Source organism: Mixophyes fleayi, chromosome 2 (genome assembly GCF_038048845.1).
Source record: "Mixophyes fleayi isolate aMixFle1 chromosome 2, aMixFle1.hap1, whole genome shotgun sequence".
Taxonomy (NCBI): domain Eukaryota; kingdom Metazoa; phylum Chordata; class Amphibia; order Anura; family Limnodynastidae; genus Mixophyes; species Mixophyes fleayi.
In genome coordinates, this window is record NC_134403.1 from 319,055,847 (window position 1) to 319,079,843 (window position 23,997).

The 23,997-nt window shown below is 40.4% G+C and overlaps 1 protein-coding gene across 6 annotated transcripts in view; it reads right to left on the reverse strand.

Annotated features, from left to right (window-relative positions):
* Window positions 1-23,997, reverse strand: part of LOC142139252 (apoptosis-inducing factor 3-like) — an 86,757-nt gene that overhangs the window by 41,067 nt on the left and 21,693 nt on the right. For 4 of the 6 annotated variants that reach the window (XM_075196706.1, XM_075196704.1, XM_075196705.1 and 1 more), the window contains 3 exons: window positions 4,297-4,395; window positions 2,995-3,104; window positions 706-815 (listed from right to left, as the gene is read on the reverse strand). In XM_075196706.1, the coding sequence (XP_075052807.1) occupies window positions 706-815; window positions 2,995-3,104; window positions 4,297-4,358 (282 nt within the window). In that variant the 5' untranslated portion in view covers window positions 4,359-4,395. Of the gene's footprint in view, window positions 1-705; window positions 816-2,994; window positions 3,105-4,296; window positions 4,396-4,607; window positions 4,629-9,385; window positions 9,485-23,997 lie in introns of those variants that run through there. The other 2 variants (XM_075196702.1, XM_075196708.1) reach the window with 2 other exon arrangements.

A 23,997-nucleotide genomic window follows, 5' to 3' on the forward strand; every position in this document is an offset into this window, starting at 1 on the left:
AGATAGGTGTGGTTACACTCCTTTATAATACTGTAGATGAGATCGTAAACTCCAAGATGATGATGATGATGATGATGATGACTGGCAACTCGACCACGATGAGGCACTTAATATAGTAGCATCATGCTTTATACATATACACACATTAAAGCATATATGTCAATTCACACAGATCTCAAAACCTGTGCAACACAGCACATACGCATAAAAGCGTGTTTTGTGTGTATGCAGTTTGCTCCTGTGTTTTTTAGAAGCAAATGCACCCAACTTAGCATCAGGCCCAGGCCGGGTCTTCTTTTACATCTTTCATTGACCTGACAGCTGTGGTGACTGCGGGCTGGGTGCCAGCTCAAAGTCTGTATTGTTTAGAAGATCTCCCTATAGATTGATGATAGGTTATGCTATTTGCTGATCTGAGACTTTCTATGTGAATAACTTTCTCTGATTCCCTGTCTCATAATATCTGGAGTTTACACCATGTTATGGAAGCAGTAGCTGGGCTTTATCAATAACTAATTCTCTGCTATTTTTTAACACAGAGATGTACAAAAAAATGCTATTTTATAGTGCTCCTAACATGTTTTACTATAGTAACTTTATTATTTAAGTATAGTATTTATTAGTGCCACTGAGTTACAGAAGCATATGATCACTTACACTCATGCATCAATACAGAATGCTATATAAAGAGTAGAGCCACTATACCTCGAAGCACGGCAGGCTGTCCAAGCCAGGGTATTCTTCAATGTCCCCAGTCTTTACATTGAAGCAGGCTCCATGCCAGGGGCAACGGACTCTGTCACCTGCCAGAACCCCTGCAAGTCAGCAGATTATTCACATTCAGTTATCAGTATCCCCACTTTTCCCATCAACATCTAAAACTAAGAGGCTTGAGAATGAGAATTCTTGTTACTGTAACAAGAAGTGGCATTTTGTATTGCCATTTATTGTGCTGTTGAAAACTTACTGTTCACCACAATGTAACAATACTTTATTGTTGCGGCAACTGTGCCGATAATAAATTGGAGAAGGTAACGTCAAACAGCGCTGGAACACAAGTACACCTCACAGGGCATGCAAATGTTAGTGGGTATACGGTCATTGGATCGATTTCCAATACACGGTTACATGCTTTTACTAGCCTTGAGAAAAAAACACTAGCAAAAGAATGTGTTCTGACACAAGTGGACAAGGGGCTTTATTCAGCCTTTAAGTGGTTGTTAGAAGCGTATCCTGACTCTTCACGTTACTAAACGTACAATACAAAGGGGACAAGGTAAGAAAACAAATAAAAGAAAGAGGAAAAATAACTATCTAAAGGGGGAAAGGCTTTGTGATGAATAGGCTGGCTAAACTTACCAAATGCATAGCATCCAATAAAACAGAGAAATGTTACCAGAGAAGTGCTATGCTTCACCACCTGCTGGCTAAACGTGGTTCTGCAGCTACACTGTTGCTAGTATATCCTTTTTCACATTACTTCAAAATAGAGACCCAATGACCCCCTTAAGTTCTCGTTTTGGTTCTGGTTTTGGATCTGGATTAACTTTGATGGGGCTGTAGACGGTAGACAGTAAACAGTTTAAGGAGCAATGGGAAGCCACTGGGTTAAGGGGATTTATAACTTTTGTGCAGTGCCCTGTATTGGCCTGTTTATACAAATATTATATGAATAAGGAGTATTATATTTAATGATTGTATATCGCCTTTTTACGGTCAGACATGGACACATCAATGACAGCCCATAACTAGAGAGAGATGGTATAAAACCATTATGAACAGTTCAATCATCTCTGCACAGCATTCCCTGTATAAGGCAGGCTTGGCTAACCTGTGGCACGCCAGGTATTGTGAAACTACAAGTCCCAGCATACCCTTCCAGAAATAGGCTGCTATATATTGGCAAAGCATGCTGGGGCTTGTAGTTTCGCAACACCTGGCGTGCCACAGGTTAGCCAAGCCTGGTATAAGGGATATGGTATGTTTACAACCTGTATTTTTCTGCACATGATTACAGAGGACTCCCTGCAGGAGAAAGTAAAAAAAGTACAAGTATGGCATGTCAGCTGCAGTTTTAGCAAACAAACAGTAGCTGTAAAAAATGAAAATATTTTGGTAGTGTCATCCAAAATCTAATCTGACTTACTGCGGGATACTTTAATAAAAAATACAAGTTAAAAAAAAAATATAGAAGTAACAACAAAAGACGTTTAAAAACATGCACACCCTCAACTAGAGGAACACATTTAAGGACATATTTCTATGGTTGCACTAATTTCTTTAAACTGCATTTTGGAAAAATATATTTTCTTTAATAATCTCATCTAATTAAGCTTTTATAACCTTAAAAAATAAAAATATTTTTAAATACAATATCAAAAGAAAGACAAAACATTATAAAAATTACCCTGATAATCTAACAGATAAAAAGTTATTATCGCTTAACCAGCAAAGAGCAATAATGTTCCTGAGTTATTAAGGAAAGTAAGGCAAAAAGAGAAGTAAGTTTTCTCCTGGACAAACCATGTTACAATGCAAGGGGTGCAAATTTAGTATTTTGCACATAAGTTAAATACTGGCTGTTTTTTTCATGTAGCACACAAATACTTGACAGCTTTATTTGCACACTGACATTTAAAACTAAACTAGGACATGTTCTACCCCAACTATAAATCTGTCCCCACATTTTAAATTTACCTCCCCCTCTAATGCAACATGTTTTTACACAGGAGCAAAGTTACTCCTTTTTATGCTTTGCTCTTCTTAGTAACTCAGGCTCAATGTGTCTGCCTACATGGCTACAAAGTGCCCAGTCATTAAGGGGTTAAAAGAGTCATGTTTTCTTAGTGGATAGTAAAGTGATGGCTTTAGAACTGAATGACAATAGATTACATCACTATCTTCCAATACAGTTTATAGGTCTTTATCACAAAACTACATAATATAGAATAAGTATAACAGGGCAGGATCAGTAGACAGAGATAAGAAATGTACCTTTACTGAGAGGTGCACCGTAGTGGGAACACTTGTTCCCGACAGCACTAAATACCCCGTTACTCTTCACTAAGAGAATAGATTGTCCCAGTACTTCAAACTCCTTCATCCTGCAAGCAAACAAAAACATGCCAATCAGATTATGTTATAATGTACACAGGGTGATTTCTCAGGTCTGGCAACTTCTTAATGAAATCTAATAGAGAGCTCACTGAAATATCCTGATGTCTGTAGAAAACTGCATATGGAGTAAAGCTGGGTACACACTACAGGTTTTTCAAATAATTATTGTGTCACTCACACAATAAACGACTGTTAGGTTCAATATCACATTAGTGCATACTTGCCTACTTTCGGTAGGTCGACATCTGGGAGAGGGGCGTGACTAGAGGGTGGGAGGAGGGGGTGGGCGCATTGGATTGCGTCATTTGGCCCCGCCCCCACGAGTAGAATGACGTTTTCCCGCGGGGGGGCGGGGCCAAAATGACGCAATTCACCAAGAATCTCGTCATTTTGCCAAGGGATTTGCGGGATGTGGGAGAAATGCCATCTCTCCCGGGAGTCCGGAAGCCAGACCCGAATTTCGGGAGTCTCCCGGACTTTCAGGGAGAATTGGCAAATATGCATTAGTGTGTACGCTCCCACAATCATGATTTATCAGACAAAAGCACATCATATCGTTTCATTTGATTTTGTAAACGGACTAAAAATCTCTATAAACAATGTTGGGCAAATTCTGCAGTGTGTATGCACTCACCACCAGCAGTGTAGGCAGATCTCTATAGAGTGTACAGAGTCACAATCTTTTCAGCAGATGGTTATGACAGATGAAGAGCACAGATCTGATGGTAAATCTTGTAAAATGTGAATCTACATGCTGATCGGGACTTTCAGTGGTTGGTAAAATCATTACAGATATCTCATCGGGAGATATTTTCTGTAGTGTGTACCGAGGTAAGATAAAAGAAGTTATATAATCTGCTGTCCATGTCAAGGTCTGGGATGTCAGATCTACTGGATTATGCATGCATACCCATAAACTAATATAAACTAATATTGATTTTTATGCTTATTTTCAGTTTGTTATATGAAATTGTGCAATTTATTTTTATATTTGTTGATTACTACTAATAGCTGGGTAATTCTGCCATATCTATCTTAGGCTACCATACTCCTACTGATATATTAAGCCATCCATTGAACAACGTTTACTCTGTTGCGAGCTACAGGCTGTGTTAGCAATATATAAATCAATAATATTAATAATAAAATATGTTTTGTTTCTATATATAAGTTCCTTACTCGCCATCTTTCATCTCTGACTCCTTGCACAGTTCCTGGGTGATCATCTCATTTCCACTCATAGTGATTATGTTCTCAGCGGCTGAACAACAAGTAAACCTGTATTATGTTTTACGACAAATAAATAAAATTACCATAAGAAACTAGTACTTTTAAAATAAAATCTCAGGAGCACGAACTTTAAAGATACAGTCAACTCCAGAATTATTGGCACCCTTTCAAGAAATTGGGCAAAACAATCATATAAAATAAACATTACATATAATGATTCAAAAGTTCCTAAAAAAAAAATGTTAGGAGAAATTGCTTACCATTTATATAACAGACATCATTCCTACAAAAGTGTAGTTTTATTTTAAGAACAGTGTATTCTTTCAAAAACATATGGGCCAAAATTATTGGCATCCCTAAAAATATTGTACATAAGACCAAAGTAATTTGCATCTTAGTGCAAACAAATTTGTCTTTTTATTGCTCCTAGACTACAGGAACTCCATTGTTGGCTATGACCATTTCCTGTTTCCCTGGGGTATAAATATGAGGTTACACACACGAACACACGCACACACGTAAAATCCCTTTGTCATCCATCAACATGGCTAAAACCAAAGAGCTGGCAACTCAAACGAGACAACAGGTTGTAGATCTGCACAGATTACAAAATGGTTATAAAAAAAATAAAAAAAAATAACTAGTGGCCAGTTGAAATTACCATTAAGCATAATCAGGGCAAACATAAAAAAAGCAAGAAAATCATGGAACAGTTGAAAATTTGCCAGGAAGAGGACGTATGAGCATACTGCCCCCATGTACAGTGAGGAGGACGGTAAGAGAGGCAATGACAAACCCAAAGATCACAGTCTCAGAACTGCACATTGCTTTGTGTGCAATTATCTCCTTTTACTGATTACTGAACCCCAACTAACGGCTGGAGTTCACTGAAGAAAAAGACGTACCTCCAACCAGGGACAGTGCTCGTTTTTTGATCTAGGATTAAAGAAACACTTGTAGGCAGTCCCGCATAAGGGACTGCCAACAAAGCAAAACACCGGATACCCACTGCCAATATGATGGTGGATCATTGGGGCTGTTTTTGCTGCAAGTGGTCCAGGGGCTCTTGTGAAAATCAATGGCATAATGAATTCTACTCTAAACCAGGAGTTTTTAGGCCAAAATCTGTGTGCCTCTGTCGGAAGGCTGAGCCGTTTGTGGACCCTATACAAGAAAATGACCCCAAACACACATCAAAATACACACAGAAATGGTTCAGGTACACAAAATCAAAGTTTTGCAATGGCTCTCTCAGTCTCCAGATGTGAACCCAATTGAAAGCCCGTGGTATGTATTGAAGAGGGTCGTCCACAAGCGATGACCCAAAAAAATTCAAGGAACTGAAAATGTTCTGCATGGAGGGGTGGTTCAAGATCCCTCAAATGTTCTTCAACCTTGTCAAACATTAACAAGGTGGTACCAATATTGTTGCAACCTATGTTTTTTCCAATAATTGTATTACTAAAGAAAAGCTTTCTCTGGTTCCAAAACACAGTGGGAAAATAAAAATTATGCCGCTTACCACTTTATTTACGCCCAATATATCACTCATTGCATGTGTAGGTGTGTTACACCAAAAGGCACAGTAGCACGTTGCTTCAAACAAGTAAACAATAACCAATTTTCTGTTTCTGTTATCTCTTTGTCCTATGTGCACAAATATATTACATTAATCACACTTCTGACTTCTCACTGGAATACTTGTAGAATGGAAAATTCATCAGATAATTGTATTGATGTACAGATACTACCCACATTTCCTGAGCTACTGTAAAAATGTGGATACTCAAAACCACAACAAATTACATCTTTTTCCTCATTCCTTATTACACCAGTGACACAGCAAAAAGCTATATAAATGGTTGTTTACCCTTTCTGCACCTTAATGATCAAACAGTGTAATCATTTGGAAAGGTGCAGCTGCTTCAATAGATACTATTGTTAATAGCTGAAGAATTAAGTTTGCAATAATTCACCAAGCAAATATGTGCAGAATTACAAAGTCTTCAACTCATTTTGATATATCACAATTAAAAAAAAAATCTAAAAAAAAATATTAATATATTTATACATTATTGCTTTTTATTTTTGATGTTTAAAATAACTTGTTTTAAAATATAGATAATACAAAGTCTACAACAGCGCGGGGCAAACTGATATACTTCAAAGGCCGCCCACACCTCCCCACATGCCCCCCACTCACAGGCACTCCCCACATGCCCCCCACTCACAGGCACTCCCCACATGCCCCCCAATCACAGGCACTCTCTACATGCCCCCCAATCACAGGCACTCTCTACATGCCCACTCCCCTAACAGTCTAAATACTTACCTTGACAGCTGCAGGCCGCAGAGGACGGTGGGATAGCATGTGGTGCAGAATACATGACGCTCTCTCCTCCTCTGAGAGCACGAGCTGCGTAATCTCCCTGCAGTGTGCAGAGGTCGTCACATAACGTGGAAACCCACTGCTCCCCTTCAAGTTTTATTCTCTGCTTTATAACGAAGCAGAGATGATGTCATTTCAGGAGCAGCCAGCTGGGGGCCACGGGTGAAGGCTCATCGGCCCACCTGTTACGAAGCCAGTACAACTACTTCTCCAGTGATATAAATTGCCAACTGGGACAACCTAAGCTTTGAAAACTTGTACACAGAAATTTGCACCCCTGGGTTTTAATACGGATTACCTGCACAGTAGTACACACTGGTGCACACAGTTCTCAGTATGCCTTCCTAACTTATGTGCTGTAGAAATTCACAGAACAGTACAGGAGGGTGGTTACAGACTTTTGGGAACCAAACATCTTAACCCAACATCATTTATTTATATAGCACCACCAATCCTGCAACGCTGTACAGAGACTATTTGTCATTCACATCAGTCCCTGGTCCATTGGAGCTTACAGTCTAAATTCCCTAACACACTCATACACGCTTAAAGTCAGCAGCCAGTTAACATACTGGTATGTTTTTGGAGTGTGAGAGGAAACATGAGTACCCAGAGGAAACCCACCCAAACACGGGGAGAACATACAAACTCCACACAGAAAAGGCCATGGTCAGGAATCAGACTCATGCTGTGCTGTGAGGCAAAAGTGCTAACCCAAAGCAAAAATAATTATAAGTATTGTAATGAGCTATGGTTATGACATGCGAGGCCATAAGACAAGCAACCCTTAAACACAGGTGTTAAGGCTAATGTCAGGCCTCATTCACTGCAGAAAAATCCCTCCCGTCAAATTTACATTTCTAACAAATATTTCTCCCTCTGCACAGAGCAGGCGCAGTTTTGCTGGAAGGCATTGCAAGTCACTAATTCATATGGGGTTTCCGCTGATTAGCCGCAGGTCACTGCCCTCTTTTAAGTACTTTGGCTCTTGATCCCTTTGTGATGGTGATCCCTTGACCTGCTTTGTATGGGCACGCCATTGTGAGTCCAGAGGAGGTGTAGTCACGCAGACGCCAGATTTAGCACCAGCCAATCATAAAGGATTATATCCTCCCTCCGCTCTATAATCAATGCGGCCGCAAGACTCATCTTCCTCTCACGCCGCTCCTCTTCGGCCTCCCCTCTCTGCCTCGCCCTACACTGGCTTCCCTTCCCCTACAAAATCCTTTCCAAACTCCTCACCACCACGTATAAGGCTCTTTCACACTCTACACACTCTACTGCCCCCTACATCTCTATACTCCTCTCCATTCACACTCCTGCTCGCTCTCTGCGCTCAGCCAATGACCGCCGCCTCTCCTCCTCTCTTATCACCTCTTCCCACTCCAGAATCCAAGAATTTTCCCGTGCAGCCCCCCTTCACTGGAATGACCTCCCTCGTTCCATCCGTCTCTCTCCTACTTTGTGTTCCTTCAAACGTGCACTGAAAACTCACCTCTTCCGTAAAGCCTACCAACCATCTCCTTGACCACCTCACCACCTCCACTCGCTCTCCCTTCTCTCTTCTGGCTCCCCTTGTGCCTGTTCTGTCTACCCTCCTTTAGGATGTAAGCTCACACGGGCAGGGCTCTCTTCCCTCCTGTCTCCTCACCTGTTCTTCTGCTCCGTGCTTATTGCATCTGCCTGCCTGGAGTTTCTGAAGTATTGGTATTTTTGTTTATTGTTCTGTACTGTTTCACCCTGTATAGTCTACTGTTTGTACTGTGTACGGCGCTGCGGAAATCTTGTGGCGCCTAACAAATAAATGATAATAATAATAATGATAATATCCTGGGTCCAGTGGTTAGTGCCGGCTGGCCATACACTGATTGGTTACTGCCATTAGCTGTAGCTGACTCACAACTTGCCCTCTCCACCACAATGTCTTGTTCAAAATAAACTGTTGACAACAATTTTGGTGTCCGTGTCTTTATTTTAGCATAAGTTTAGTTAAGGCTTAATGTGTGAGTGGGGTTTGGTGCAGTGAAAGCGAAGCATCTACAATCTGCAGTTTATGGAGAGGGTATATTTTATGGGCATTCCAATTTTCCACTCCGCAAAATGCCTTTTATTTTGCACCACCTCAGAGCTGCGCTATAAAGCGCATTTGCTGGCACTTTCCAAGTAATATAAAAAAAAAGTGCTAATGACTCACCATTTCACGATTCATGTAACCCATATAAATCACAAATCCAGCATTATTATTTTTTTTGAGAAAAGATGAAACATTTATTTGATTGGAAAGAATGCCACTAAAAGCTAAATTCAAATTGTTTTATTCACAGAGTCTCTTTAGAAGTGAGGTCCTCTCTACTTTGCATTTATCACCCACTTTATGCCACAGATACTACTGCATTTAATTGCTTATGCTCTTTAGAATTACAATAATAATATGGCAGTAAAAATGCTGGCTGTCAAAAGTTTTATAAACGAGCCAATAAAAATATTTAAAAGAGTTGGCAACCCTGCTGCTGTGCTGTGGCATGTTGGTTAAATCATATAACTACAATTTACAGAACTACCGTTTCTATACAATGTGCAGGGACTCTGCTGCTGGAGCTGTGTGTGGAGTGTAAAGTTGATGCTCAGTCATTGTTAGCTGGTACTCACCGTGCTCAGGACGCTGCTCACACACAGGACTTTGCGTGTCACTAGAGCTCTGTCTCACATGTAGTCGCCAGACCTGTTCCTTGCAAAAAGCTGATCTGCTTATTCATGATGAAAGGGCAGCCAACCAAGAGCCTATCACAGGCCTGCAGAGCCCTGTAACCTGGCAACCCACCCCACCACACCCACCCATAGTACAAGACTGGAGGAGTCTGCAGTAATTAGTTCCCTGAGGGATATAATTTGTATACACCGCCATGTATGTCCAAAACATTCAGTAATATTCACTCAGAAACATTCACTTCTAGTAAAACCAAATATTATCTATAGATGGCATGACCTGTGACAGTGAGTTTCAGGATTTCCTATGGTAACTATTCTTCAGCTGTCGTGGGACTACAGGTCCCAGCATGCCCTACAAGGTCTTATGGGAGTTGTGATTACACAACTAGCTGAAAAGCCGCAGGAATCCTAGTGACACATCCATGTCAGCTTATAGTTGGGATTATAGACTGGTTTGCAGGTGACAGAAGGAAGCTGCTCTCTTTGGAGTAAGAAAACTAGTATGATATTTCCATTGTTTTTCACAGTAGCTCAGACAGAACTACAAAAGTTACACTTAATACTATAAATTTGAAGGAAAAGTCTTAAAATATTCCTTTAATTATTGTTTTCACGTTGTTTAAAAGGAAAGTTTAATTTGACTGGGAAAATTAATAAAACAGTACTGCATTATAATTCACAAATAGATTTTAAAAATGTTATATATGCACCAATCAGCCACAACATTTGTTTCCACTGACAAGTGAAGTGAATAACATTGATTATATCGTTACAGAGGCACATGTTAAGGGGTGAGCTATATTAGACAGCAAGTGAACAGTCAGTTCTTGAAGTTAATGTGTTGGAAGCAGGAAAAATATGCAAGGGTAAGGAACTGAGCGACTTTGACAAGAGCCAGATTATGATGGCTAGACGACTGGGTCAGAGCATCTCCAAAATGCACAGTGCATCGCAGCTTGCTGCGTATGGGCAGCATAGCTGCAGACTGGTCACAATGCCCATGTTCAACCCTGTCCACTGCTGAAAACATCTACAATGGGCACGTGAGCGCCAGAACTGGACCATGGAGCAATGGAAGAAGGTGGCTTGGTCTGATGAATCACGTTTTCTTTTACATCATGTGAACGACTGGGTGCATGTGCGTCATTTACCTAGAGAAGAGGTGGCTCCAGTATGCACTATGGGAAGAAGACATGCTGGCGTAGGCAGTGTGATGCTCTGGGCAATGTTCTGGTGGGAAACCTTGGGTTCTTGTATTCATGTGGATGTTACTTTGACACGTACCACTTATCTACATTGTTGCAGGGCCAAGTACACCCCTTCATAGCAGCAGTACCTTTCAGCATGATAATGTGCCCTGCCACACTACAAAAATTGTTCAGGAATGGTTTAAGGACCATGGCAAAGAGTTCAAGGTGTTGGCTTGGCCTCCAAATTCCAGAGATCTCACTCTGATCAAGCATTAGTAGGATGTATATGTTACGACTCTGCCTATACTTTGTATGTGGCAGCAGTATCTCAAATCCACCAGAGGTGCTGCTGTTCTGCCCCTGAATTTTACACCATGCCTGTAGGAGTTAATCTCCTTACCTGATTAGAACTGCACCTGTCTCAGAGCTTCAAATACCTGCATCAATCTGTGCCCTGTGCAGTTCATTTTTTTTTTTTTTTATACCTGGCTGCTGCTTGTCTCTTGTTTACCCCTGTTCCAGTTTTGCTTTGCTGCTGTTGTGACCCTTTGCCTGATTACTGGACCCTGCTTGTTTGCCTGTTGCCCTGACGTCTGCCTGATTACTGGACTCAGCTAGTCTGTCTGCTTCCCTGGACTGCCTCGTGCCTCTGGCAATCTGGCATCCTGACCCCTGCCTCCTTAGCCTGGAGCCTCCTGGCAATTGAGTAACTCAATGTACTTGTTCCTGCATTTAAACTGTATTTGTCATTGCTTGGAACCTGCTGCTTCTGTGGACTATTCCTGCCATTCATCACACCTGTTCATAATTGTGTAATAGAGTATACCTGTTTATTCTGCTACCTGAAATCTGCATATTCCATGAACTCAATTCTTCTTCACATATTTTGTCTAAATAAAGACACTAGGCTTTTCTACTGCTTTTGCCGTGTCCTGAATTCACTAGGAATCATAACAGTATATAAATAGCTGATGAAGATGATGTGTTGGAAAAGTCCGAGCCATGGAGGCCCCACCTCACAACTTACAAGACTTAAAGGATCTGCTGCTAACGTCTTAGTGCCAGATACCACAGGGCACCTTGTCCATGCCGCAACAGGTAAGAGCTGTTTTGAGAGTATGAGGGTGACCTACACACAGGGCTGTCTTTCCCATTGGGCACAATGGGCAGGTGCCCGGGGGCCCTGCAGCCCAAGGGGGCCCATCGACGGCAGCAAAAAAAAAAACAACTGGAAAAAATAAAAGACAATACTTACCTTGCGGTCAGCAGTTTTTTTTTTTTTGTTTTTTTTTGCTGCCTCGATGGGCCCCCCTGGGCTGCAGGGCCTATATATATAATCATTTTTTATTTTTTTTGTATATATAGGGGCCCCGGTGCACTGCTGTGCCCAGGGGCCCAAGATGTTCTTAAGAGGGCCTTGCCTACATAATATTATTCAGATGGTTTTAATGTTGTGGCTGACCTCTTTCTCTCTTTGATCATGTTAAAGTATAGAATGAATTCATGGTTATATTTAGTTAGTGCAGCACTGGCCAGAAGGGGAAGACTTTGGCGTTGGTCAACGTAACATACTTTACAATATGTGGATCATTCTCTGTTTTTAACAGAATACAGTTAGAACGGTGTATGGTGTACTTGGTGCGTGCAGAGCATTAATGATTTGTTGTGTATACTATGTGGACACACGCGACTTGCACCCCAGTTTGTACGTAGTGAGTGCGATCACTAGACAGATAAATATGTTTTTACTCCCCAACTGCTATGTAACTAAATTTCCCTTCTACCTATACAACACTTTGGAAGACAAATACGGAAGAGAAACATTCAGAAAATATATTTAATACTTTATTACCATGTACTTATCATCTGACAAGTCTTCTGTTGCAGTAGACATCTGCTTTTTTTTGTCAATAAGCTTCTTCCATTTTCCAGTTTTAAAATATGCTGTACATTTGCAAATAGGTATAATGTAAAAAATGCTTTTGGTACACACAGCGCATACTCTAAAACATGTTCCACTGATAAGGAACACTTACCCAATTTAATTTTAGATTGATTAGGGATATATATTAGTTTATTTAGCTAGCATCAGATCTGTCATTTTATCACCTTCTTACAGGTGTCATAATTCTGCTTTTCCCACCTATTTTCCAACTTCCAATAACGTTGATGGAATTGATAAATTCTTATTTAAGTAAAACTAAACTCATAAATTGAAAGCACTTGTTTTTAATCTCATGTATAAGGTATCTATTCATACATGTATAAACAGGGGTTCAAAGAGGGGGCTGGGTGCAGTGGTGGCGATGATGGTGGGGGTGGATGGGGCGGGGCCACTAAGTCAGGCCTGGCTATTTCACACCCAAACAGAACGAAGGAAGGTAACTCTGTTATAGGAAGACATTTCCACTTGTCCTGTTAATTTGAGCTCATTCATTTTTGTGCTTGTCTGTACATAGCGCCAGCAGCCATTCTATGAACACTGCAGACATTTGGGAAAGTTTTGCCTTGTTGAAGTAAATAAATGAGTGTGCAGTTTGGCTGCGATGTTCCTCCTGCCTGTGATGATTATACAGACACTTCCTCTTTCATGCACTAGGTGTCACACTGACACTAAATCATGCTCACCTTAAATAATTTTTTTTCTATTCCAGACATTGCCAGAGATGCTTGAGAATTTGGAATCAATTCGGTCACCTGTTCGATGGCCACAAACCTATTTGTACAATCACCAATATACCCAATTCAAATTTGTGGTTCAAAATTTTGCAGCTCAGCATAAGTTTTGAATCAATAACACTTGAATAAAAAAAAAAGAGACAATCACTCTAATTTATTATCTCTGTTCATATAGGACCTTATGTAGAGTTGGAAGCAAATGTATGCTTACAACATACGTAAATAACGTCACATACTTTACTTAGTATTCTTAGTATTTTAAGGTACATATGTCTCGGAAATGCATATCATCAGCACGAATTTCAACATCAGATGAGAAAGTAGCTTTAACAAATATAGGGGCATAATTATTAACTCATGTTTTCAACACAATCTATTTCAATCCTTGTTGCAAAGATAAGGATTGAAATATGGTGACTATTAAAATTCTTCACTAGGAACATCAGTCACTAAATACTGCTGTTCCTGTGCAGACCTGTCCCCTATCGTTGGTAATCGTTTTACCGATGACGACAATTCCGACAAGCTTCAGACCTACAAAAGAAATCTGATTGCATAAAAAAATGAATACAATAAAAACAGAAGCTCCAGAACTGTCGTCATCGGTAAACCGTACCCAACCCTCGCCTATATCCTCTATGGTCACTATCGCAAAGTGGTCACCTTTGCAATAGTGATCGGAGCAGAGGGCAGATAAGCTGCGGTGAGGGATCCGCTCTCTCCATAGGCTTAAATATAGGGTTGATAAATAGGCCCCAAACTGCGTTCAGTTCTACATGAGGTCCTTGGGTAGATTTACTAGCTTGCTGGGACTGATCGGGAACCAAACCCGACACCATTTAGTGAGTAATACTGTGAAGCCAGAGAACCTCGACATAATGAAAGACCCCAGGTACCTGTTACCAGTGTGATTCCCCATGTCTAGTGAGAGGAACAAGGAACACTTGAGGTAAATGGAAACTGATGTTGGTAGAGCTGCTAAAGAGGACAGTGTAGAGACTGAGAGTGACTATCCTTAAGGCATGGAGTGTCAGCTCTTTTGTACTACCTGTGACATTTTAATCCTGTCTTAATCTTTACATACATATAATCAGTGGTCAAAGTGGAAATTTAGAAGTGGCGGTATGGAAAATTTAAGGGAATGGAATTTGATAGTCTTACAATGAAGGGAGAAGAGGGGGGGGGGGGTATGGCATAACACCATATACCAGCCAATTCCACCACTGTATATAATATAATATTTGTATATGTAAAGAGGGCTGCAAAGTCGAACAGAGAGCATCAATTCTTACGTGGGAATGTACGTAGGAAAAGTCACATGCAGGAAAAAGCGTATTTACGGTATATGTTCTCAAAATGCTTTCAGCTGTAAAACAGTAATATTTGTGGCAGACTTATAACAGGAATACACATGTGTATAGTTATACCCCACAATGGCATAATGATAGCATAGATGTGGCATTAAAATTATATTAAATGCTAAAGACACGTTGTATAAATATAAATTAAATGAATTGTATTTTAAGATCTATGCCACTAAAAATAAGACGCATCTCAAAGGGGAGTGCACTCTGCATTAGCACGTCCTTACTGTACTGCACATGCATGATAAGCCCCGATCTGCTTCTGAGAGCGCAACATTAAATATGTGCACAAGTTTATGTAGATGTTGTGCATCAATTTTGTGCCAAGACACATTTTCAACTGTGCATATGCCTTACCTCTAAATAAAGCCCTAACACTGCAGTTCCTATTGAAATAAATATATTGATTTTTTTTAGGGGGTAAGTAACGCAGCTGTTGTTGGGAAAATGTGTCTATTTTTAAACACATAAGAGGTAGAGTAGATAATATCCAGTTCAGTAGGTCCATCATAATATATGCTATATACCAAAACTGACTACTAGGGGGAGATTCAATTAGTTGCCATGTTCGGTGGAACAACGCGTGCATGAGATTTTTACAAATCCTCTCAGCCAATTTTTCCTTGCGCCCCATAGAGGAGCGAGAAAAAATCAGCGGAGGATTTACCGTAGTAACGGTAAAAATGAGCAGCTGCAATGTTCCTCAGAACAACGCGGCTGCTCATTTTTACCGTTACTATGGTAAATACTCCGCCGATTTTTTAATCTCCCCCTTAATATCTATCAAACTCTTATACCTATATAGTAATAATAAAAATGGAAAGCATGAATTTTCTCACATTTTTGTTATAAGTATCTTATTGTATTATACAATCTTTTTTCCAGCGACACTGACGGGCAGATTTAAACCGTCAATTTAGTTAAAGGCATAATTCTGCACTTATATCTGCCCTGTAGCTGGTGGAAATGATACTGCTGAAACATGAATACTTATGAGAAACCCAGGGCTTGGATCAGCCGCGTCTGGATTGGAACATCATCATATTATATATATATATATATATATATATATATATATATATATATATATATATATATATATATATATAAATATAGCGTCACTAATTCCGCAGCGCTGTACAGAGATCTCATTCACATCAGTCCCTGCCCCATTGGAGCTTAGTCTAAATTCCTTAATATAGACACACACTCACAGACAGACAGAGACTAGGGTCAATTTTGATAGCAGCCAATTAACCTACCAGTATGTTTTTGGAGTGTGGGAGGAAACCGGAGGACCCGGAGGAAACCCACGCAAACACAGGGAGAACATACAAACTCCTCACAGATAAGGCCATGGTCAGGAATCGAACTCATGACCCCAGTGCTGTGAGGCATCATGACCCCAGTGCCCTCGGCACACCCTTACTGTACATGGCCTAGGTGCAGCCCCCCTCTCCAACCCTGTTCTGCCCTTTCAGTCATAGGCAGTCGGAAGTGTAATTTATGTTTGGACATGAATTGCAAGCAATTCCTTTTATTGGCTTAAGTATGCACAGAGAAGGGACATTAATAGACTTACGTCCGAACATGAATCAGGAAGAAAATGTTTCCAGGAAGACTTAGATTACAAAATCATCAAAATCATGGCTGTGACTAGTCCTTAAAATGAAAAAAGTTCTTAAGACAGAGCAGTGCGGTGCCAGGAATAAAGTACTATCGGCCATTCTAGTGTTTAAAGTTAAAGCAGCATGAATGGAAAGGTGTTTACATTGCATTCATCATTTGTTCTATATAAGTGTTAACAGTGATTATATTTACTGTATTTGAATATATAAAATGGCTACCAATGGACCACAATAGTGCAGAAAATATAATATGCCAAACCAGCCTGCCACATTATCTGCCTGTGAGGTGTCAGGTTCTGGATGAATCATGTGATTGTTGTATCCAGGGGAAAAACACAAAGTGCTAAAGGTCAGAGATTAGGTGGTAGAACACAATGGCAATGATCACTCAGCTGTTTTGCACTCAATAAAAGGAACAGGTGTAAATTGCACGCACAGTTTACACATCCCCCTACGCACCTATTTAGAATGAAAAATAGACGTTACACTTCATTTTAAAAATTAAGAGGGATCTCTTTTTCCCGACAATGTAGCATACAAATTGAGAATTCAATTATTAATTTTAAAAATATTAATATATTGCACTAAAATTATATATTTGTATTGTATATCTTTTGGGAAGAGTGAACACCCCCAGATATTCTGTTATAGTCTTATGATTCCCAATTATCTTACTTGTCTCATCGAGCTACATGCGATAGGGAAAGAGTTCTCACCATGATTGTCAACTGTTGCAACTTCACATATACTGATCCTGCCACTTCCTCTTTAGGGGCATACAGGTACATCTGCCCACCTTATATGGAAACTACTTGCTGGGCAAGTGCGGAGAGTGTGGAGCTTGGTGGTTAAGCTTTCCTACATATCTGGCACGATACATGGATTTTTGGGGGAATTCAGTCCCGTAGTACATGGGCTAGGGCTTGTTGACATCCTGACATGGGGACCCTATACGGTGGGTTTCCCTACTATAGTGTCACCAGCTCAGCCTGTCATAACCTAATGCTGGTAGCAGATTTTTTGTGGGGTGAGGGGATCCCATGTTGTTCATCCCCCTGATTTTGCCACTACCACACTAGGCTATGAGTAGACCAGCAACAGGTAGGTGTATCTTCAGTTGCCTCCATCTCCTACATGCCAAGTTAATCACACAAAATGCCCTTACTGTACTTGGGCTACAAGATCCAAACATTTCTAAATAATAACATGGGAACCCAAGTATTATACAACCCTAAAGTATGCTTATTTAATGTTACCTTTAATTTAAACTCTGATGGACCAACTAAGACCTTTCTCAATAAAACCTTATTCTTTGGGAGGAAATCTGTTGCTAGGTGACTGAGTCCTGATATTTGTTGAAGTGGTTAGCTTTAGTAAATTCATCTATACCAGCCTAAGCTAAGGGGGCCCAGACATTCACAACCACATTGAAGTGGGGACACAGTTAAGCAAAAGTAAGCAAGTAAGGCAAAACTATTTTGCATTGGAGGGGGGTAAATTTAAAATGTGATGGCAGATTTATAGTTGTGGTAGAAGATGTCCTAGATCAACTTTAAATTTCAGTGTACAAATAAAGCTATCACTTATTTATGTGCTATATGAAAAAACAACCAGTATTTTCTTTATGTGCAAAACAATAAACTCATTTGCACCCCTTGCATTGCAATATGGTTTTGTCCAGAGCCCTTAAGTGAGAAAACTTACTAAATTTTTTGCTTAATTTTCCTTAATGAATCAGGCCCAATGTGTTTATATATGTAATTGGTAGCCAGGGCCGTCTTTCCCATTGGGCACAATGGGCAGCTGCCCGGGGGCCCTTTGGAGGCAGCACAAAAAAAAAAAACCTGAAAAAAAAGAGAGAATATACTTACCTTGCGGTCAGCTGGCTATCCGGCTCCCTCCATGGTCTCCTCCTCCGTGCGGCGCTCGCAGTGCAGGTCGGGCGTGACGTCATCACGCCTGCCCGACATCCATTGCGGAGCGCGACGGAGGAGGAGACCATGGAGGGAGCCGGATAGCCAGCTGACCGCAAGGTAAGTATATTCTTTCAGGTTTGTTTTTTTTGTGCTGCCTCCAACGGACCCCCCTGGGCTGCAGGGCCCATATATATATATATATATATATATATATATATATATATATATATATATATATATATCTTAAGGTGTTAAAAAGGTTCTTGTCATGCATTTTGGCCTAGCCCATGCCTCCTCAGGGGAAGAGCGTTACTTCCCGACGCAAGCGCCCTTTTTTAACATGGTTTTGTCCACATGTCACCAACTCATCATTTTTCTCCATCACCTCATCCTTATATATATATGTCACTTTTTTTTTTTTATATATATATGTATATATAGGGCCCCCGCTGTACTGCTTTGCCCGGGGGCCCAAAATGTTGTTAAGAGGTCCCTGTTGGTAGCACAACTGTATGGCATAATATCAACAGTGGGACACCTCTGGCATAATATGAACTGTCGGCATAACTGTGTGATATAATATGATCTGGGGGCACATCTAGATACCCTACCCATTAAACACACACCTCCGGCGCCAAGCTGCAGCGCAGACAATGCCTCTAGGTTTCCCTGGGTGCACACATTAAAGAAATGTGCTGTACATATCTATTGACACATACCACATAAACCAAAGGCATTAGATTTAAGGAGGTCTTAACTTTATAGTAATGGGAAAATACTGTATGTGTTTCTTTGCCAGAGTAGAGGCAGTTAACAAAGTTCAGGAACAGTGGGTAACATTAAATAGTACAAGTCTAAAAGCAACAGGCCTTTATGTCAGGCATGTTAGAAAAACCACAATGAAAAGAAAGCCAATCTGGTTCTACAAGACATTCGAAGCTTTGTAATAGAAAAGAAGACTATTTATACCCCTTTCGCATTGCCAACCCGGCAATCTCCCGGGTATATGAACCCGGGATAATGCCAAGTGACAGAGCCTCCCACGCCGGCAAATTTCGGGTCGACCGTCTTTACACTGAACCCGGGTCTGCCGAAAAAAAATAAAAATTACAAGGTCCTGTGCAATGAAAACAGAATATGGTGACAGAGGCTAATGCTCATACATGTCAGTGGAATAAACAGCAGGTCCGTAAACCGGACTAGTAGACCACTAATATAACTGTGAGCTGATCCCCAAATAAACGGAGGTTACAGTCCAACAAAGAATGATGTATGTAGTAGGTTCGTGAACCGGACTAAAAAGACAGAAGGTCTGCTATAACTGGTGATCCAGATATAAAAGCTGAACGATAGTAAATGAGGGCAGTGCACTTACCCTTCGCGCTCAGCGCCGTTGAGGATGCATCCTCCGGTGTCCGGGTCCTTAGCTATTCCTCCTGGTGCAAGCCGTCCACGAAGGAGAACCCCGGACGTGTGAGAATGAAATGCTGGGTGGGTGGCGCATGCGCGCTAGGTGGTGATTACGGAGCCCCGCAAAATTGGAGTGAAAAATTAGATGCTTTGTAGCAATGTAACAGATATCGATATCCGCGAGTGCAAACCTACGCGTTTCACCCCGGTAGGGGCTTCTTCAGGGAAGGTTGTCAGCACTGGAATCTTTTTAGACTCTGTCTTCTCAAAGTATTTGTGGTTTTTTACCTAGTACCTGCAGTTGCACACTATTTGGAATAGTGTTTATTGACTAATGCATACCAGTCATTGCATTCCAAATAAATACAGGTACGCCGGCTGGCCTACCTGAAAAATGCCATTTTTTGTCTTTCAGTTATTTGTTGGTTGCTCCCTCCCTCCTTCCCTTTCCCCTTCCCGCGCCGGGGAAACTGATTATTACTTGTAATGGGCAGGATGAAAATTATGCTTTTCAAGCGGAAATAACGGACCATACACCTGGATTACATTATAGAGGAGTAGGGTCCGCTATTATTGCTTTAAAAGCATAATTTTCACCTTCCCCATTAGAAGTAATGTAATCTCCTCCTGTAGCTGCCGGACATCAGTGTGACAAAATACTACCTATTTACTAAATGGTAAGTGGACATTTTTCATTCCTTTTTTCTTTTTAATTAATTTTATTTTATTTTTTTATTTACTTTTTGACAGTTGTCGGTGATTCCCGGGTTGAAAAATCCAGGTATCAAGTTGACACCTTGAGAAAGATTCACAGAATTGAAATGCATTGGTGGTGAGAACGGGGGATCCGATACCAGGTGGGGACTGCTCCTGAAAGACTTACAGGACTGTGAGGGAATGTGGCCGGCACCTGCTGATATCATCACGCAGTGATTGCGGTCCTTACATGCCTGTAATGTGCTTAATGGGACATGTGGAAAAGGAACTGGCTATCCTGATACCATCTCGGGATAATACCTTCACTACATGCCTGATAACACCTGAATGAGGCACAAGTCAGTTCCACTTCACCTGGCTGAAAGGTTGAAAACACACTGACATTTCCAGCATTGCCACACTGAACAGGACATTGTTTGGTAATTGTTGCTGCCCTGTTATCATCTCTCTGAGAGCATTTCTTCCTTTCTATATAAGGAGTAGAAATGCGTTGGAATCAGTACATGACCCGGTTTCCAATCATTACGAGTAAGAAGGAAGTACTGCAGTTACCATCTGGATGCTTTTCTTACATGCATGTGTGATATGGACTTTTGCTACACGCATTATTCTTATTTATTAAGGATTTTTCTTTGTTTTAATCTCTGTTTTATCTTTTTATGTTTTAAGTGTACATCTTGGGGTAAATGTATCAAGCTGAGAGTTTTCTGGCGGGTTTGAAAAACCAATAAGATTCTAGCTATCATTTATTCAGTACATTCTACAAAATGATAGCTAGACTCTAATTGGTTGCTATAGGCAACATCTCCATTTTGTAAACCCGCAGGAAAACTCTCAGCTTGATACATTTACCCCCTTGTCTTTGGATTAAAGTGGTATTACACTATGTAGTTCCATATTCCCTCTATTTCTATATATGTACCGTTGTGAGAATGAAGTCTCAAGAGGAACACAACTGATCATTATTATATACTTCAAGTATTCAAGATTTGATCATGTAAGCACAATATTTATAAGATAAGGCTGTACAACCACAACACGGGGTTGGAGTTATTGGATTTCCTCACTTCTCTTGGGAACTTGGCTGCCTATTTATGATGAAGATCTAATTTATTTAGACACCTATTTTATGAACGTATTACCCTATGTTATATTTCATTAATTTTAAGCATGTATTGTTTGAGTATTTGATTTCTGCATCTCCCTGCAATTCTTATTCTATGTCTATACTATCTGTTTTGTACCATACTGCAATAAATATTGTGTGTTTCACCATAATCTGGGCTTCTTAGCTGTGATTTCTCAAATGAAGTGTAACACATTGGCTTTCCCACCATGGGACTGCTCTCTAGACAATTCTATTGCCACACTGTTAATGACTTATGTCCTGAATTGACCGACCATTTGTTATATTGCACTGATCTGGACTAGACATCCCCTTCCCTAAGTACCCCTAACTAACAACTCTCCCCCAATCTACCTCCCCCTCTTTTCTCATCTTATGTTTTTTTTACCTGATTTGTATCACCTCTATTGCTGAATGTATATGTCGATATTGTCATTATACCATAAAAATGCTGTTAAATTCTAAATAAAATTATTTTATTTTTATTTTTTAAAAAAAGAAAGGTACATTGAGAAAAAGAACTATGATTTGACTCCAAGGTTAATTCAAATTACTGGAGACTGTATGGCATAATGCAGGAGTAATAGGTATTGCCACTTGAGCAGTATAAGTAAAAAAGAGCCAGTTCTAAGGAAAATTCTAGTGAGCTACCAAAATGTGTAGCAAAATAAAAAAAAATTATTGCAGTACCGTGTCAGCCAGAAAAATCTATGTGATGTTGAATACTTTCGTGTCAAAAAAGACAAAAGTATTACAGGAGTGATACCTTCATTGGCTAACCAAAAGAAAATTTTATATTTGCTAACTTTCAGAGCACAGAGGCCCCTTCCAAACACCACAAAGGGACACACAATCTCAATGTGGAGGAGAGGAAGGCTATATTATCAATAAAATCTAACAATATCATCATTAAACTAGCAGATAAAGGGGGAGCTGTAGTTATTATGAACACATTAGATTACCGCCACATCTCCCATGCCCCTCCAAGCTTCTCAAAAGAATTGCCTACACTCGTCTCACATACTTTCTTACAGCGAACAACCTATTAGATCCTCTAGAGTCAGGCTTTCGCTCTCAACACTCCACAGAGACTGCGATGACCAAGGTTGTCAATGATTTAATCACAGCAAAAAGTAATAACCATTACTCTCTTCTAATTCTCCTGGATCTCTCTGCTGCATTTGACAATGTTGACCATTCTCTCCTCATACAAACGCTACATCCTACCTATCTAATCGCTCTTTCAGTGTTAATTTATCTGGATCCACCTCTGCTCCGCTTCCTTTATCAGTTGGAGTACCACAAGGCTCAGTCCTAGGTACTCTGCTATTCTCTATCTATACCACTTCTCTTGGAAAACTAATAAGCTCCTTTGGATTTCAGTATTATCTCTATGCGGATGATACACAAATCTATCCTTTCCTGATCTTTCACCATCTGTGTTGTCTCGCGTTACTGACTGTCTTTCTGCCATTTCATCTTGGATGTCTTCTCGCCAACTCAAATCTTTCAAAAACTGAATTAATAATAGTCCCACCCAAAAACAGAAGCTTCCTGCCTGACACTTATATTTCTGTTGATAAGATGACCATAAATCCCACCCGGCAAGCTCGTTGCCTAGGTGTAATCCTTGACTCACAATTGTCGTTTATTCCCCACATCAACTCTATATCTAAATCATGTTACATACACCTAAAGTACATTTCCAGAATATGCACATATCTGACACAAGACACCGCAAAAACATTAATTCATGCACTCATCATCTCCCGCATCGACTATTGCAATTCCCTCGTTACTGGTCTTCCCAAAGTCAGACTTGAACCCCTACAATCTATTTTGCAGGCAGCGGCTAGATTGATTACCTTGCAAACCGTTATTCCTCTGCTGAGCCACTCTATCAGTATCTACATTGGCTGCCTGTATTTCATGAATCCAATATAAAATTCTTCTACTAACATATAAGGCCATCAACAAAATTGCTCCGACATACATTTCCTCACTTGTCTCAAAATATCTCCCAACTCGACACCTCCATTCTGCACAAGATCTACGTCTCTCTTCCACTCTCATCACATCCTCCCATTCTCGGTTACAGGACTTTTTCCGGGATGCACCCACCTCGTGCAATTCCATCCCTCGCACAGTAAGACTTTCCTCTAGTCTTCAAACCTTCACTGAAAACCCACCTCTTCAGACAAGGTTATTATATTCCTCAACCACCATCTTAATCTCCCTAGATTACCCTATTACCATCCTCTACACAGCTAACGCAAGACAAGAACCCTCTGACCAACATTGCCACACACACAGCCCACTCAATACTTTTACCTTTGCATTCTAGCTGGTCCATTGTGCAATATAATGTAGCACATGCCCTTGTGTTTCAAACTCCCATTGTCCTATAGATTGTAAGCTTGCAAGCAGGGTTCTCTTACCTCTCTGTCTGTATGTATTACCCAGTATGGTCTTATTAATGTTTGTTCCTAATTGTAAAGCGCTACGGAATTTGCTGGGCTATA